At 45.3% G+C, this 16146-nt stretch overlaps 2 protein-coding genes across 3 annotated transcripts in view; one reads left to right on the top strand and one right to left on the bottom strand.

The window, feature by feature from the left end:
- LOC134212578 (uncharacterized) overlaps positions 1 to 16146 on the top strand; it is an 896490-nt gene that overhangs the window by 538946 nt on the left and 341398 nt on the right. The window lies entirely within an intron of this gene.
- LOC134212573 (uncharacterized) overlaps positions 1 to 16146 on the bottom strand; it is a 120017-nt gene that overhangs the window by 95964 nt on the left and 7907 nt on the right. For both annotated transcript variants that reach the window (XM_062690559.1, XM_062690560.1), the window contains exons 3-5: positions 7162 to 7487; positions 5947 to 6119; positions 4155 to 4223 (exon numbers count right to left, since the gene is read on the bottom strand). In XM_062690559.1, the coding sequence (XP_062546543.1) occupies positions 4155 to 4223; positions 5947 to 6119; positions 7162 to 7487 (568 nt within the window). The remainder of the gene's footprint in view (positions 1 to 4154; positions 4224 to 5946; positions 6120 to 7161; positions 7488 to 16146) is intronic.

The raw sequence follows: 16146 nt of genomic DNA on the forward strand, positions 1-16146 counted from the left end.
TATACTTAAAATAAATCGCCGAATTCGGTAAAATTTTACCGAAATCTCAACAGCAGAACTGTTCGGTAAATAATTTTACTGATTTTCGGTGATTTTGACAGTTGAACAATGGAAAAAATTACAAAAAATCTGTAAAATAATTACCGAACAGTTCTGCTGTTGAGATTTCGGTAAAATTTACCGAATACGGTGAATTGAGTTAAGTGTGTAGAGGTATACCGATATTGTTTTTTGTTTTTTTCGTTGGAATACCATCCAATTCTATTGGAAATGGTCTGCCGGATCGAATTTTATTGATTTTGGATTGCAATGCTGGATATATTTGCAAAAAAATAAAAAAAAGAATGAATACAGCTGGAGGATTATGAACATGAAATAGTGCGGAAGGCTCAGAAAAAAAGGCTGGATTAATTTGTTTAGTAAATATGCATTTGCGTATTTGTATGTGGACTTTGAATTGAAAAAAATAATTTGGATTGTTTTTGATATTGGTTTTAAATGAAACATTTGATTTTGATAATGGGTTTGGCCGACGCGCGGCTACAAAGCAAGACCATGCTGAGGGTGGCTGGGTTCGATTCCCGGTGCCGGTCTAAGCAATTTTCGGATTGGAAATTGTCTCGACTTCCTTGGGCATAAAAGTATCATCGTGCTAGCCTCATGATAGAACGAATGCAAAAATGGTAACGTGGCTTAGAAACCTCGCAGTTCATAACTGTGAAAGTGCTTAATGAACACTAAGCTGCGAGGCGGCTCTGTCCCAGTGTGGGGATGTATGTCAATAAGAAGAAGAAGAAACAGTTTTTTTTACGAATAGATCGTAAGCGTCGAGTGGAAGAAGGATTTTCAGTTATAATTCGTAAAAAATACGACAAAGATATATTTTTTCCCGTTGATATATTAATTATTTTGAATCTCCTGTGTTAGATTAAGGCGTGATTAGCGTGAAAAATGTTTTGCCTTTCTGTATATTTAGTTTTTGGATTTTTGACAAAATTGTGTTTTGTTTTTCAAGGGTCCCGCAAAAAGCGCAAACATTTTTTTCTTCACTTATAATGCGTTTTTGACTAAGACTCTTTACTAAAAATTGTAACGTGCCTTGATTTGACTGGTTTTACGTAAAACCTAAATTTTAAAATCTTTTATTTATTTTTGTTCTTGCCTGTTTTCCCACTTGCAAGGCAGTGGCAACTATATTGCCACAAATATATTGCTACCAATTTTTCAATGTTTCTGAACTGTCTAATGTATAACAAACATACATTTGAGTTTAATACCATGTCACCATTGTGTTCTATTGTTGTTTTTGTTAATTTTTTGTTTAGATTCGTCTGCCTTATAAAGGAATAACACAAATAATGGTTTTGGACTAATCAGTGGAAGCAAAGCACTCTTCAACAGTCGAGATCTGTTCTGGCCACGTTCTTGTGAATGCTGGAGGAAAAAGCAAGGTTAGTTGGGACACCTATACTTAAGAAAGGGGCAGAGAACTCTACTGCCGTAATCTGGAAAAGTGAAGTAACAGCCATTTTACAACATGCATGTTTTCAATTTTTCTGTTAAAGAGCTCGATGAGTAGTACTCGTTAACACCATTTTTGGAAAATGGCGTATACGTCACTTTTTCAGATTACGGCAGTCTACGTCCTCTCATCGGTGCCACGAGATGTTTTGGAACTGTTAGTGTGGAGACTGTGACGATAGGAATCGTTTTGGTAGAACGTGAAACACAGAAAGAACTAAGGACTGCAGAATAGGAAAAGAGGCGAGCCTGGACTTGAACCCATGACCTCCTGCTCATAGTGATTGAATGGTGTCAGTAGTAACCTAGTGAAATTTTTTCTCAAGATTCTGATTTCGGTTTTGCTACGGTTGGCAGCGGAATCAGAAGCGCGCGGCGAAGGTACGCTGAGAAAATTTATTCGCATCCAACTAAAATCATAATGTTGAGAAGAAATTTCACTTGAATGCTACTGATGCCATCCATGCAACAAAACCAGATCCAGAACCATGCAAAGAAATTAAACTGGAGTGCTGCTAACGAAAGCCACTCGATAGCAGTGGTGGAAATACTCGCTTCACGAGTAAGAAAAGAGTGTAATTGGGCCTACCAAAAATGCCACACTCGCGCGAACCTACTGCCTGCATTTTTCTGGCGCTTGCTTTGTTCGCGAGTACGGGCAGAGCAAAAACAAAAAGCCGGGCCTGTATTTTGTTCGGGAGTAAAAACACGGTCGCGAGTTTTTGTGATTACTTCAAATGCAATGGATAGATTTGACTCGACATAAACACAATAACAATAAATAATTGTGTTTTTGCTCGAACATCAGTGAGACATAAGTTCCGATGTTGTTTTATGACTTTTAGCAAATTAACCCAAATGACTCGCGAAGCTTCACGAACAATTTTCGGGGTTCGTTTTTTTGTTTTCTCTGCGAGTAGTAGGTAGGCAAGAAGAAGGCAAAACAAATGTTCGCGAGTCTTTTGCATTGCCTACTTCTTGTTTTGTGAGTAAGGTTCGCAAATTTCCACCACTGCTCGATAGTTTGCTGAAACGCTACAGATGCAGCAACCACCGTCATCGACGCTGCGACCGCTATCGACGCCATCGTTCTTTTCGCTCGCCGCACTCTAACTTTCATCTTCTCAGTCACTGAGTAGGGGAACTGGGGGTAGGACGCCCACGTTAAGGAAAATGCCATTTTTATCAATGAAAACCACCATTTCAGCCAGTTTTCATCAGCGCATACTAAAGAACAGCATATCTGCGACTGACTACCGATGACAGATATCTAATTGTACATTTTATTGCACAGAAATTTGATTTTTAAAAAGCACCGAAAAATATTGATTTTGAAACCATGCGGGGTGAGATGCGCCAGTGGATGGGTTAAAACGCGCATGTGTTTATCGTACTGATTTTCATTTTAATTGCCTACATTAAGGCAATTAACCGAATGTTTCAGCTGTTTCGGTCATACGAAATGAGCATGGGCGTACTGCCCCACACCGACCTCAGAAGTTTGAAGGCCCATCAAATCGTTTTAAGACCAATTTTGACGACGATTTCGTGTGGAACATAAAGAACACGAGTAAGCAGCATGGCTCATGGCTCAATTTTTCAATTTACCAATGAATAACAGCGATAGAAAGACTAAATTTCACCGAGCTAGAATTGCATCAAAACACGCAAAAATCATTTTTTCGAGTTTTTCATGTGTAACTAGAGAAAAATCATGAAATATATGTATCCAATGGCAATATTTTTCATTGATTCATCGTATAGACTATTTAAAATAATCACAATGGGGATATTTAACCGTATTCAGGGGTGGCGCGTTGTAACCCCTATGGGCGTGTTACCCCCGACTTCCCCTAAATTGTATTGCCGTATCTTTTATTCCCACGAAAATTTCACTTATTTCCGTCAAAAGCAAGACTGCTCATCGGAGACGAGTCAGCCTAGGGCTGAAAGTCTCCTTAATAAAGACACAAAAAAAGACTGCTCATAGTTTTAAGTATAATATACCGCAATGCAATTTTACTCAGTCACTAAGTAGATGAAAGTTGGCGTACGTGCCCACTCTCCGTGTCCGCTCACCGTAGCTTCTCAAACAGAAATTAAGCGTGTATTTTATGTTATGCCCATAGAAAAGTAAACGGTGGGCAGTAAGGCCCGTTACTTACATCATTCTGATGTCTGTGTTGGAAATGCATGAACGGGATTGGTTGGTTCTAAATTTGTTACTGGGTATGACAAGAATTGAAATTTCTAATAGTTCAACGTAAACAATCGAAAGTTTAAATATAAATTACAAATTGCTGGAGAGAATCTTCAAAATCCATCGAAAGATAAAGACGCTATTAACATTCAAAATCTTACATGATTTCGTGACGGTCCCCAATTTTAGATTCTGATTTGACACCCTTCAAGTAAGGCGTTGTCCAACGTCCAAACACATTTTCAATAATGTAACAAAATTTTAAAGATATAATTATCTACTTCTAATTATTACAAGGGATACATCCAAAAAAGCGTACATTCAACATATTTGCGACGAAAAGACAACACAATTGTGCCCTGTCTCGGCATGATAGTTTAATGCTACAAGCAAACATTCAACATAGAGCTCCAAAAAGTAAACTCAACATTACCCATATTCATCATCGTTGTCGTTGCCGTCAAGTGCGGAACTATCGTAGCTGACACTGCATGGAAGGACACTATAAAATTGAAAAACAACACAGTAAGGCATCAGTCAACCCGCTTGAAAAATCTGGCAGCTGTGTGGTGGCACTGGCCCGGAACGCTGGCAAAAAATCAACAGTTTCTATTTCAGATGCCCTCCGGCGAGAACACGGCCATTCGGGATAGAAACACAATCATCGAATCCAAACAAAGCCTCAGATCGATCGAAACGACAGGCGGAAATAATCTAGTTTGTGAAAAACATTCCATAGAAAAGCCAACACAACCGACGCTAGAATTTGAACAACTGCGGCAGTCCTCCCTGTCCCATCCAGTGTCCTCACAGATTGTCAAAAAGTCATCGCAGCGGCTTTTACACTTCCGGCCATTAGTTTGAGTCATTCTCTAAGATCGATTGTAATATTTCCCACATTATTGCAGTTATATGTGGAGTTCTAGAAAAAAAAAAGTTATACTAAATAGTGGTAATAATGGTAATGCTGTCAAATACTGTAGAAACCATGTCAAGTTATTTGAATCCGTGCATGATAACTTTACTCTATTCTACTCTAGTCTAATATGATTACTTTAATGAATATTCTAAACTTTTGGATATTTGTGCGGATCAATAACATTTGTTCGGAGTCTTTTCCAGGAACAACCTCAGTTTGGGATTGCATGTTTTTTTACTATAAGTACTCCACATTTATTTCTTTGAATTAGAGACAAGTTTAACTTAGGCTGAAAGTGTCTGTAATAATGAATAAAAAAAATTCTTTGAAGTTTGTGTCAGAATAATGACAGTGATTCACGGGTTAGTGACAAAATGTCGAAAGACAAAAGTTGAATAACAAAAGGTCGAAAGACAAAAGGTCGAAGGGACAATTGGTCGAAAAGGACAATGTCGAACTTGACAAAAGGTCGAATAAGACTAGAGGTCGATAAAAAACAAAAGGTCGTAAGGGACAAAAGGGCAAAATAAACAAGAAACTGAAACGGAGAAAATAAATCTCGCACAATACAAGTATAATTTATTTCTTAAATCAATAATCATTTTTATCTCTAACAGAACTATCAAGATATTAATAATATTGTTTCATAGTAATAACTCCTTCTGTGGAAATTGCTCATGCTTCAACTTTGATTGATGAGATAGGAATTTCACAATACACCCAACTTGTTATCAACTTGTTCTTGATCGACCTTTTGTCCTTTTCGACCTTTTGTTCTTTCCGACCTTCTTTTTCAACATTTTGTGCTTTCGACCTTCTGTTCCTTTCGACGTTTTGTCCTTTCAACCGTTTGTCATTTGGACCTTTTGTCTATCGAGCTTCTGTCCTTTCAACCTTTTGCCATAGATTCGTGATTCACTGTCTTCTGTACTCTCAAATTAAACTTAAAAGAAGCTGAAGTGTACACTCATGCTGTATAATGTATAGCGAGAGACATTTTTCGTAAACTGATACAAGATTGAACGGATTCGGGAAGATATACGCCTTAATAAATCCTTCTTAAACAGCTTCATTTATACAGTTGTGCGAAAAAGCTGCTCCTCCGATTCTTTATTTGTTTTTTTTTTATTTGTAACGATTTTGAATGATTTATTCATAACATGTATTGTCTATCATTATTAATTGAGAATTAATTCTGCAAACTTCGAACGAAATTGTGCACTAGAATCTCTAAAAAAAATCCAGCAAACGGTCCCAAAACTATGGCCGGAAGTGTAACGTGTGTGTTGCCATGGAGAGCGCTTACCTGACGGTTGAGTTGGCCCGGACGCCGATACCCAACTCGGTCAAACAGTGAAGAGTGGTCTCGCACGGATCACCGGCTGGCAACGGGAACAGCACCTGGTAATAGTGACCGACCCGATCCGCTTGCCACAGCACGTGCTCAATCTCCAGCTTTTTCAGCAACTCGTCAAGGACCTATATGTCCATTCCCACGCTCACGTGAAGGGCACATGTGGGCAGCCGGAGATGGATCCAGTGGGCGGCGATGCATGCACGAAAACGATAGAGTAGAGAGTTAGGAAAATTGGAGATGCTATAGTTGAAAATTAATGACCGTAAAGTTCTTGAAATGGGCTTCCTCTAACCCTTGGGGGCAAATCACTTCCTGAGTGGTGCTGTCGATGATGAGCTGTGGAAATTTTCAATCGCAGCCAAATGGTGGTACGTGGGAATGGCTTGTATTGGGGTTGATGATGTAAGGTGGGAAGCTTCACCGTAGGATAAAATGCCGCCTCACCTGTGAATTTTAATGAAACCGTGCTTCGAGCAAGTGGCGAGTGTTTCATGAATGATCAATGATTAGCATAATCAGAAACGTGAATTTGTTTCAAATAAGAAATGTTCTACATAAGATTTTGGATTTCAGATTTCCAAAAACATATGTTTGAAGATTGTTTTTTCTCGGATCTTTTAGATCGTGTGTGGAAAGTACAGGTAGGAGCATCCAGAAGATATTTGAGATTTTAGACAAGTGTAAACCATTGCATGAAAATTCTCCTATTGGTAAAGCATCATCGAAAACTTACTTATATCCATAATATGAATCATGATAATCAGGGTCAACATTGTAGGACAGCAAACGTTAAACTTAAAAGAAGCTAAAGTGACACTTGTACTTTCGGTTAACTATTCACACACCTAATATCAGAAAAAAATCATAGGCAGTTTATAACATTTCAATGAAAATGATATAGACCGCATCTCTAACCTATTTGAATCATCTCACGTAGAGCGGCTCTAAACATCGCGCTGAAATTAAATTACCATTTTACTTTAACTCATCAACTAGACCAGGCACAGAATGCAAAAAACTCTCAACAGTAAACTCCTCTTGACGAATGAGCACGGAAGGGCTTCCGCATGCAATCTAATATTCGTATCTACATATAGATCCGGTGCTAGTCGGGCGCGTCGACAACTGAATCGTTTCCCGCGATTTAATCGCATAAATTCTCACCTTCTCCATCGGCACAAAGCACTGATCGTTCCGTTGCTTGACCCCAACGCCAGCACCGCCGCGAACGACCTTCCCGTAAGCGGGTGGCGGCTGCGAGGGCCGCGCTTTCGCCTGCCTTCGATTGTTTTGCTGCGCGTGCTTATCGCGTAGTTCGACTTCCAACCGCAGGATGGCATTTGCCGCTGTTTCGTTTGGAGTTGGCGCTGGCGGCGGACCTACACTCGATTGAACTGCATTTTCCGGTACGCTGATGTTCAGATTGTGTCCGGTGCCAGCCTGGTGCAGTGGTGGCGGTGGCAGAAGCTCACTGTTGCCGTAATCGAGCCCTGCAAATGATGGGAAAGGTAAAGTTTCACAAATTTATTTCCAACGTGCAGTGGAATTTGAAAAGCAAATAGCATTTTTGCTCCTCGCTGGCAGAGAATGTATGCAGGTGGCCTAGTTTGAAATGTTGGAGCTTTATGGCCGCTTTCCACCGAAATGAATAATTCAAGAGCAATTAACCAATCTGACGAAAGCGGAGCTCGCAAGTTTGTCTCGGTGTCTAGGTTTCTGACTTCATTTCATCTAGCAAAGTTTGAAATTTATGAAATAAGTTCTTATTAAAAAGAAGCATACACCAACAATGTCAATTGTGATCCTTGGTAATTGTAGCACATCAGCTTTCAGACTAAATCCATTACATTTTACCTAACCCGCACACCGAGCATGTGGCACAACACTTGGTTCCACGATATCGTCGTCATTAAGAAAAAGTTTCTCCATTTTGTTTTGATTATATGTATAAGAAAGAATGAAACGATGCCTCATTTTTTTGAGTCTCCAAGATGCTTGGGAAGCCTAATTTGTCGTCTGTTCGAAAAAGAACACAGACTGGAGTGCGTAATAAGGCAAAGACAAAGGTGCTGTTTGAACGAGATAGCGCCACAACATTTAAAGTAAAATGAATTTCCTTGTATGGACAAATCATCCGTTCTCATCAACCACGCATCGGATCAATATGAAAGCTAGGTCAAAATGCAACAAATAATTTTTAGATTTTTTGTACCCACGACTTGTTTTACAGTTCTAAACAATAAAAGAGATTTCATTGTACTTCCATACTAAATTCTAGCTGAATGCTTTCAATTTCTTCAAGACTGTTCTCCACCTCGTGTGTGTGGAAGGAACATTGAAAGCTTACGATATCGAACAGCAGATGTCACTAGTGTATATGCAATATTACATTAATACAAACACGCAGCAACACCACCTGTCGCCTGATAATGGAAATATTGCAATGAATCGCCTGCTTTGAGCGTGCTTACAGCGGCACACTAGGAGTTAACTTTCTGAAATCAGTATGGCGAAAGGCATCTAAGGTTCGATTTCTCAAAATTAAGCACCTTAATCGAAAAAATATTTGGTAGGCGTAGTAGCGGACACCATCCTTCATAATCGGTACCAAATAGTTTTTCATGAAAAGTTTCTTATTTAGAGAAAACCCGCGTTAGATGTCTTTCGCCATACAAATTTATGGCGGTTAACTCTTGCTGGCTATTTTGCGCATATACTATAGCGCCTGGATGTGACTGCGGCGGGTAGAAAATCAGCCACTGCCAATAATTCATTATACCATCAGGTGTAGTGGCTGTTGTTAAAATGTTTTGAAAGGGCCTCAAGCGGAATTTTTGCTAGAATGCAACTGACGACCTCCTATTCACCAAGGAACAACTCTTTCTAATTCAAAAGATTGGGATTGCTTGAAAAAAGAGTTCTGGCGAGTTTTCATAAGAGCTCTGGAGAGTTTTCATAAGACTCTCACAAAAATTAACTTGAATTAACATTTAGTACCGTCAACTGGGGGGAAGATGATCATTGAGGTGAAGATGATCATTTGATGTGTCAGTCAAAAGTGCCAATTTTTTTTATAAAACGGTAGTCAACAATATTCTCCGTTCAAGTAATGTTACCGCTAGGTAGAAATCCGAGTTTTTCGATTATAATCATGAAAATGTATTTTGTGGAAGAAAAAGAGAGATAGTCATAAATGACGCTATTTTCGTTTCAAATATTGACTTCGTAGACTTCTTTACGTAGTAAATTCAACATTCATACAAATGACCTAGAGTATTTTGCCTACTAGGTCATAATGATTTTAGTAGAGCTGTCTTGATCAACTTCACCCCAAACCAGATTACTCAAAAAATGTGGGATAATTTAATTTATTTTAATAAATGCGAACACATTTCAGAAAATTAAAGTTGTTGATTATTGCAACGTATAGCAGTACATGTTTTGAAAATATTTGTTTCGATTTAAAATGTAAACACACATTGTTATTGCATGTTTTGTCTTAAAAATGATCATCTTCCCCCCAGTTGACGGTATTTCATTTTACAGCTTACCCGGGAAGTTTACGAGACCGATAAAAGCCACCATGGATGTTGTTAAAAATTATGTGAAAATTTCGAGCGATCATTCCAGTGCGATTGAATTCCGTCGGGGACTACGACAAAGTGATGAACTTCATGCCTATTGCTCAATTTTGGCACAGAAGGTGTCATACGGAAGGCCTATAGTGTAACAGCCGAGACACGGTTTTCAACAGATCTAGTCAATTTTTTTGTTTCGCAGATGATATGAACATTGTCGAACATTTGAAAAGGTGGCAGAACTGTTATACTTGCCTGCAACGTGAGGTAAGAAAATCTGGATTTAATGATGGTGAATGCGTCGAAGGTAAAGTACATGTTATTGGGCAGAACCGAGCGCGACAGGGTCTGCCTGGGTATCAGTGTTATGTCAGACGGGAATACCTTCGCGGTTGTCGAACAATTCGTTTGTCTTTGATCTTTGCTAACGCGTTCTCAAGACGCGTCCTCAAGACCATCTTTGGCGGTGTGCAAGACAACGTAGTCTGACGGTGGAGGATGAACCACAAGCTGGCCCAACTCCACGGCGACCCAGAAGTAGTATCCAGAAGGTAGCTTAATCTGGAAGGCTACGATGGGCAGGACATGGATGTCAAAGATGGTGTCCGATTTCATTTCGATCCGGCAGGTACAAGAAGCAGAGCGCAGCGAGCCAAGTGGACGAACCAAGTGCAAATTGATTTGACGAACATTCCTCGTAACGGAGGATGGAGAGATGTGGAGTCGATAGTTACGCAATTACGAGTGGGCCCCTCAATATAGGGTGAGACGGTATAATATGCCCTCCCTACGGCAGAGGTTCCCAAACTGTTTGGGATATGCAACACACCCGCAGAATTTTATGTTTGGATTGGATTTGGATTGGATTTGGATTGGATTTGGATTGGATTTGGATTGGATTTGGATTTGGATTGATCGACTGATTGACTGACTGGATGGATTTGACCGGACTGGATTTGACTGGACTTGGATGGACCTGACCTGGATTGACTTGGACCTGACCGACTGATTGGACTGATTGATTTGGACTGATTTGGACTGACTGACTGGATCTTGACTGACCTGGACCGATCTGGACTGGATCTGGACTGACCTGGACTGGACTGACTGGGACTGATCTGGACTGGATCTGACTGGACCTGGACTGACCTGGATTTGACTGGACTGGATCTGGACTGGACTGACTGGACTGACCTGACTGACCTGACTGACCTGACTGGATCTGGACTGACTGGACTGACTTGACTGACCTGACTGGATCTGGACTGACCTGACTGACTGGACTGACCTGGACTGGACCTGACCGACCTGGACTGGATCTGGACTGACCTGGACTGACCTGACTGACCTGGACTGGACTGACCTGGACTGACCTGGACTGGATCTGACTGGATCTGGACTGGATCTGGACTGACCTGGACTGGACCTGGACTGACCTGGACTGGATCTGGACTGGATCTGGACTGATCTGGACCGACCTGACTGGATCTGACTGACTTGGACTGGATCTGGACTGATCTGGACTGGACCTGGACTGGATCTGGACTGACCTGGACTGACCTGGACTGGATCTGGACTGGATCTGACTGGATCTGGGACTGACCTGGACTGACCTGGACTGACCTGGACTGGATCTGGACTGACCTGGACTGGATCTGGACCGACCTGACTGACCTGGACTGACCTGGACTGATCTGACCGACCTGGACTGACTGGATCTGGACTGGATCTGGACTGACCTGGACTGGACCTGGACTGACCTGGACTGGACCTGGACCGATCTGGATCTGGATCTGACTGGACTGGACTGACTGACTGGATCTGACCTGACCGATCTGGACTGACCTGGACTGGATCTGGACTGACTCTGGACTGATCTGGACTGACTGGACTGACCTGACTGACCTTGGACTGATCTGGACTGACCTGACTGATCTGGACTGGATCTGGACTGGATCTGGACTGGACCTGGACTGACCTGACTGACCTGGACTGACCTGGACTGGACCTGACTGGACCTGGACTGGACCTGGACTGACCTGGACCGGATCTGACTGACCTGGACTGGACCTGGACTGGATCTGACTCTGGACTGGATCTGGACTGGACTTGACTGACCTGACTGACTGGACTGACCTGGACTGACTGGACTGGAATTGATCTGACCTGATCCTGGACTGAACCTGACTGATCTGGACTGACCTGGACTGACCTGGACTGACCTGGACTGGATCTGGACTGACCTGGACTGACCTGGACTGGATCTGGACTGACCTGGACTGACTCTGACTGGATCTGGACTGGATCTGGACTGACCTGGACTGGACCTGGACTGGATCTGGACCGGATCTGACCTGGACTGACCTGGACTGACCTGGACTGATCTGGGACTGACCTGGACTGGATCTGGACTGACCTGGACTGACTGGACTGACCTGACTGATCTGGACTGGATCTGGAATCTGATCCTGACTGGACTCTGGACTGGATCTGGACTGACCTGGACTGACCTGGACTGGATCTGACCGATCTGGGACTGGATCTGACTGGATCTGGACTGACCTGGACTGACCTGACCGACCTGGACTGACCTGGACTGACCTGGACTGGATCTGGACTGACCTGGACTGGACCTGACTGGATCGACTGGATCGATTGGACTGGATCCTGGACTGGATCTGGACTGGATCCTGACTGGATCTGACTGACTGGACTGGATCCTGACTGACCTGGACTGACTTGACTGATCTGGACTGACCTGGACTGGATCTGGACTGACCTGGACTGACCTGGACTGACCTGGACTGGACTGGACTGGACTTGACCTGGACTGACCTGGACTGGATCTGGACTGGACCTGACTGATCTGGACTGACTTGACTGACCTGGACTGACCTGGACTGACCTGACCGACTTGACCGACCTGGACTGGATCTGGGACTGGATCTGGACTGACCTGGACTGGATCTGACTGGACCTGGACTGGATCTGGACTGGATCTGGATCGACCTGGACTGGATCTGGACTGACCTGACTGACCTGGACTGGATCCTGGACTGATCTGGACTGACCTGGACTGGATCTGGACCGATCTGGACTGATCTGACTGGATCTGACTGGATCTGACTGGATCTGGACTGGATCTGACTGATCTGGACTGGATCTGGACTGACCTGACCTGACTGGACTGGACTGGACTGGATCTGGACTGACCTGGACTGATCTGGACTGACCTGGACTGGATCTGGACTGACCTGGACTGGATCTGGACTGGACCTGACTGGATCTGGACTGACCTGGACTGGATCTGGACTGACTGACTGGACCTGGACTGACTTGGACTGGGATCTGGACTGACGGACCTGGACTGACTGACCTGGACTGACTTGGACCGGATCTGGACTGGATCTGGACTGGACCTGGACTGACTCTGACTGGACCTGGACTGACCTGGACTGGATCTGGACTGACCTGACCGACCTGACGACTGACCTGGACTGACCTGACCGGATCTGGACTGGATCTGGACTGGACCTGGACTGGACCTGGACTGATCTGGACTGATCTGGACTGGATCTGGACTGACCTGGACTGGATCTGGACTGACCTGACCGACCTGACTGATCTGGACTGGACTGACTGGACTGACCGACTCTGGACTGATCTGGACTGGATCTGACTGACCTGGACTGACCTGGACTGGATCTTGGACTGGATCTGGACTGATCTGGACTGACTTGGACTGACTGGACTGACTGACTGGATCTGACTGACTTGGACTGGATCTGACTGGATCTGGACTGACCTGGACTGACCTGGACTGGATCTGGACTGACCTCTGGACTGACCTTGACTGGATCTGACTGACTGACTGACCTGGGACTGGATCTGGACTGGATCTGGACTGACCTGGACTGGATCTGGACTGGATCTGGACTGGATCTGGACTGGATCTGACTGGACCTGGACTGACCTGACCGACCTGGACTGACCTGGACTGACCTGGACTTGGATCGACTGGACTGGACCTGGACTGACTGGGACTGGATCTGGACTGGATCTGGACTGACCTGGACTGGATCTGGACTGACCTGGACTGGATCTGGACTGACCTGGACTGACCTGACTGGATCTGACTGACCTGACTGGATCTGGACTGACCTGGACTGATTGACTGACCTGGACTGGACTGGACTGGACTGACCGATCTGGACTGACCTGGACTGACCTGGACTGATTGACTGGACTGATCTGGACTGGATCTGACTGATCTGACTGGACCTGGACTGACCTGGACTGACTCTGGACTGGATCTGACTGGATCTGGACTGAGACCTGGACTGACTGACTGGACTGACCTGGACTGGATCCTGACTGACTGGACTGGATCTGGACTGACCTTGACTGACCTGGACTGACCTGACTGGATCTGGACTGACCTGGACTGACTGGACTGACTTGGACTGACCTGGACTGGATCTGGACTGGATCTGGACTGATCTGACTGGACCTGGACTGGATCTGGACTGACCTGGACTGACCTGGACTGGATCTGGACTGGACTGGACTGGATCTGGACTGACCTGGACTGACTGACTGATTGACTGACCTGACTGACCTTGACTGGACTTGGACTGACCTGACTGATCTGGACTGACCTGGACTGACCTGACCGACTGGACTGACCTGGACCGACTGGACTGGACTGGATCGACTGGACCTGGACTGGATCTGGACTGGATCTGGACTGGACTGACCTTGGACTGATCGGACTGGACTTGGACTGACCTCGACTGGCCTTGGACTGGATCTGGACTTGACCTGACTGATGGACTGACCTGACTGATCCTGACTGGACCTGGACTGGACTGGATCTGGACCTGGATCTGGACTGACCTGACTGACCTGGACTGGATCGACTGGACTGGATCTGGACTGACCTGGACTGACTGACTGACCTGACTGACCTTGGACTGACCTGGACTGGACTGACTGACTGGACTGGATCTGGACTGACCTGGATCGACTGACTGACCGATCTGGACTGGATCTGGACTGGACCTGGACTGGATCTGGACTGACCTGGACTGGATCTGGACTGATCTGACTGACTGACTGGACTGACTGGACCTGGACTGACCTGGACTGGATCTGGACTGACCTGGACTGACCTGGACTGGATCTGGACTGACCTGGACTGATCTGACTGGACCTGGACTGGATCTGGACTGACCTGACTGGATCTGGACTGGACCTGGACTGGACCTGGACTGGATCTGGACCGACTGGACTGGATCGACCTGACCGATCTGACTGACCTGGACTGACTCTGACCTGGACCGACCTGACTGACTGGATCGACCTGGACTGATCTGGACTGACCTGGACTGGATCTGGACTGGATCTGGACTGACTCTGGACTGGATCTGGACTGGACCTGACTGGATCTGGACTGACCTGGACCGGACTTGGACTGACCTGACTGACTGGACTGACTGACCTGACTGGATCTGGACCTGACCTGGACTGATCTGGACTGACTCTGGACTGACCTGACTGGATCTGGACTGACTGGACTGGACCTGACCTGGACTCGACTGGACTGACCTGGACTGGATCTGGACTGACCTGGACTGACCTGGACTGGACCTGGACTGACCTGGACTGGATCTGGACTGGATCTGGACTGACCTGACCGACTGACCGATCTGGACTGGATCTGACTGACCTGGACTGACCTGGACTGGATCTGGACTGGATCTGGACTGACCTGGACCGGACCTGACTGATCTGGACTGACCTGGACTGATCTGGACTGACCTGGACTGGATCGGGACTGGATCTGGACTGGATCTGGACTGGATCTGGACTGACCTGGACTGACCTGGACTGGATCTGGACTGACCTGGACTGGATCTGGATCTGGACTGACCTGACTGACCTGGACTGATCTGGACTGGATCTGGACTGGACTGGACCGACCTTGACCGGACCTGGACTGACCTGGACTGACCTGGACTGGATCTGGACTGGATCTGGACTGACCTGGACCGACTGGATCTGGACTCGATCTGGACTGATCTGACTGGATCTGGACTCGATCTGGACTGGATCTGGACTGGATCTGACCGATCTGGACTGATCTTGACTCGATCAATTGACTGACCTGGACTGATCTGACTGGATCTGGACCTGACTTTGACGGATCTGGACTGACTTGACTGGATCTGGACTGACCTGGACTGGATCTGGACTGACCTGACCGGATTGGACTGACCTGGACTGGATCTGGACTGACTGACCTGATCTGGACTCGACTGACTGACTGACTTTGACCTGGACTGACCTTGACTGGATCTGGACTGGACTTCTGGACCGATCTTGACTGGATCTGGACTGACTGGACTGACCTGGACTGGATCTGACTGACCTGGACTGACCTGGACTGGATCTGGACTGACCGACTGGACTGACCTGGACTGGACCTGGACTGGATCTGGACTGATCGACCTGGACTGACTGACTGGATCTGGACTGACCTGGACTGACTGGACTGACCTGGACTGACCTG

Source organism: Armigeres subalbatus, chromosome 2, assembly GCF_024139115.2.
Source record: "Armigeres subalbatus isolate Guangzhou_Male chromosome 2, GZ_Asu_2, whole genome shotgun sequence".
In the NCBI taxonomy this organism is placed as follows: domain Eukaryota; kingdom Metazoa; phylum Arthropoda; class Insecta; order Diptera; family Culicidae; genus Armigeres; species Armigeres subalbatus.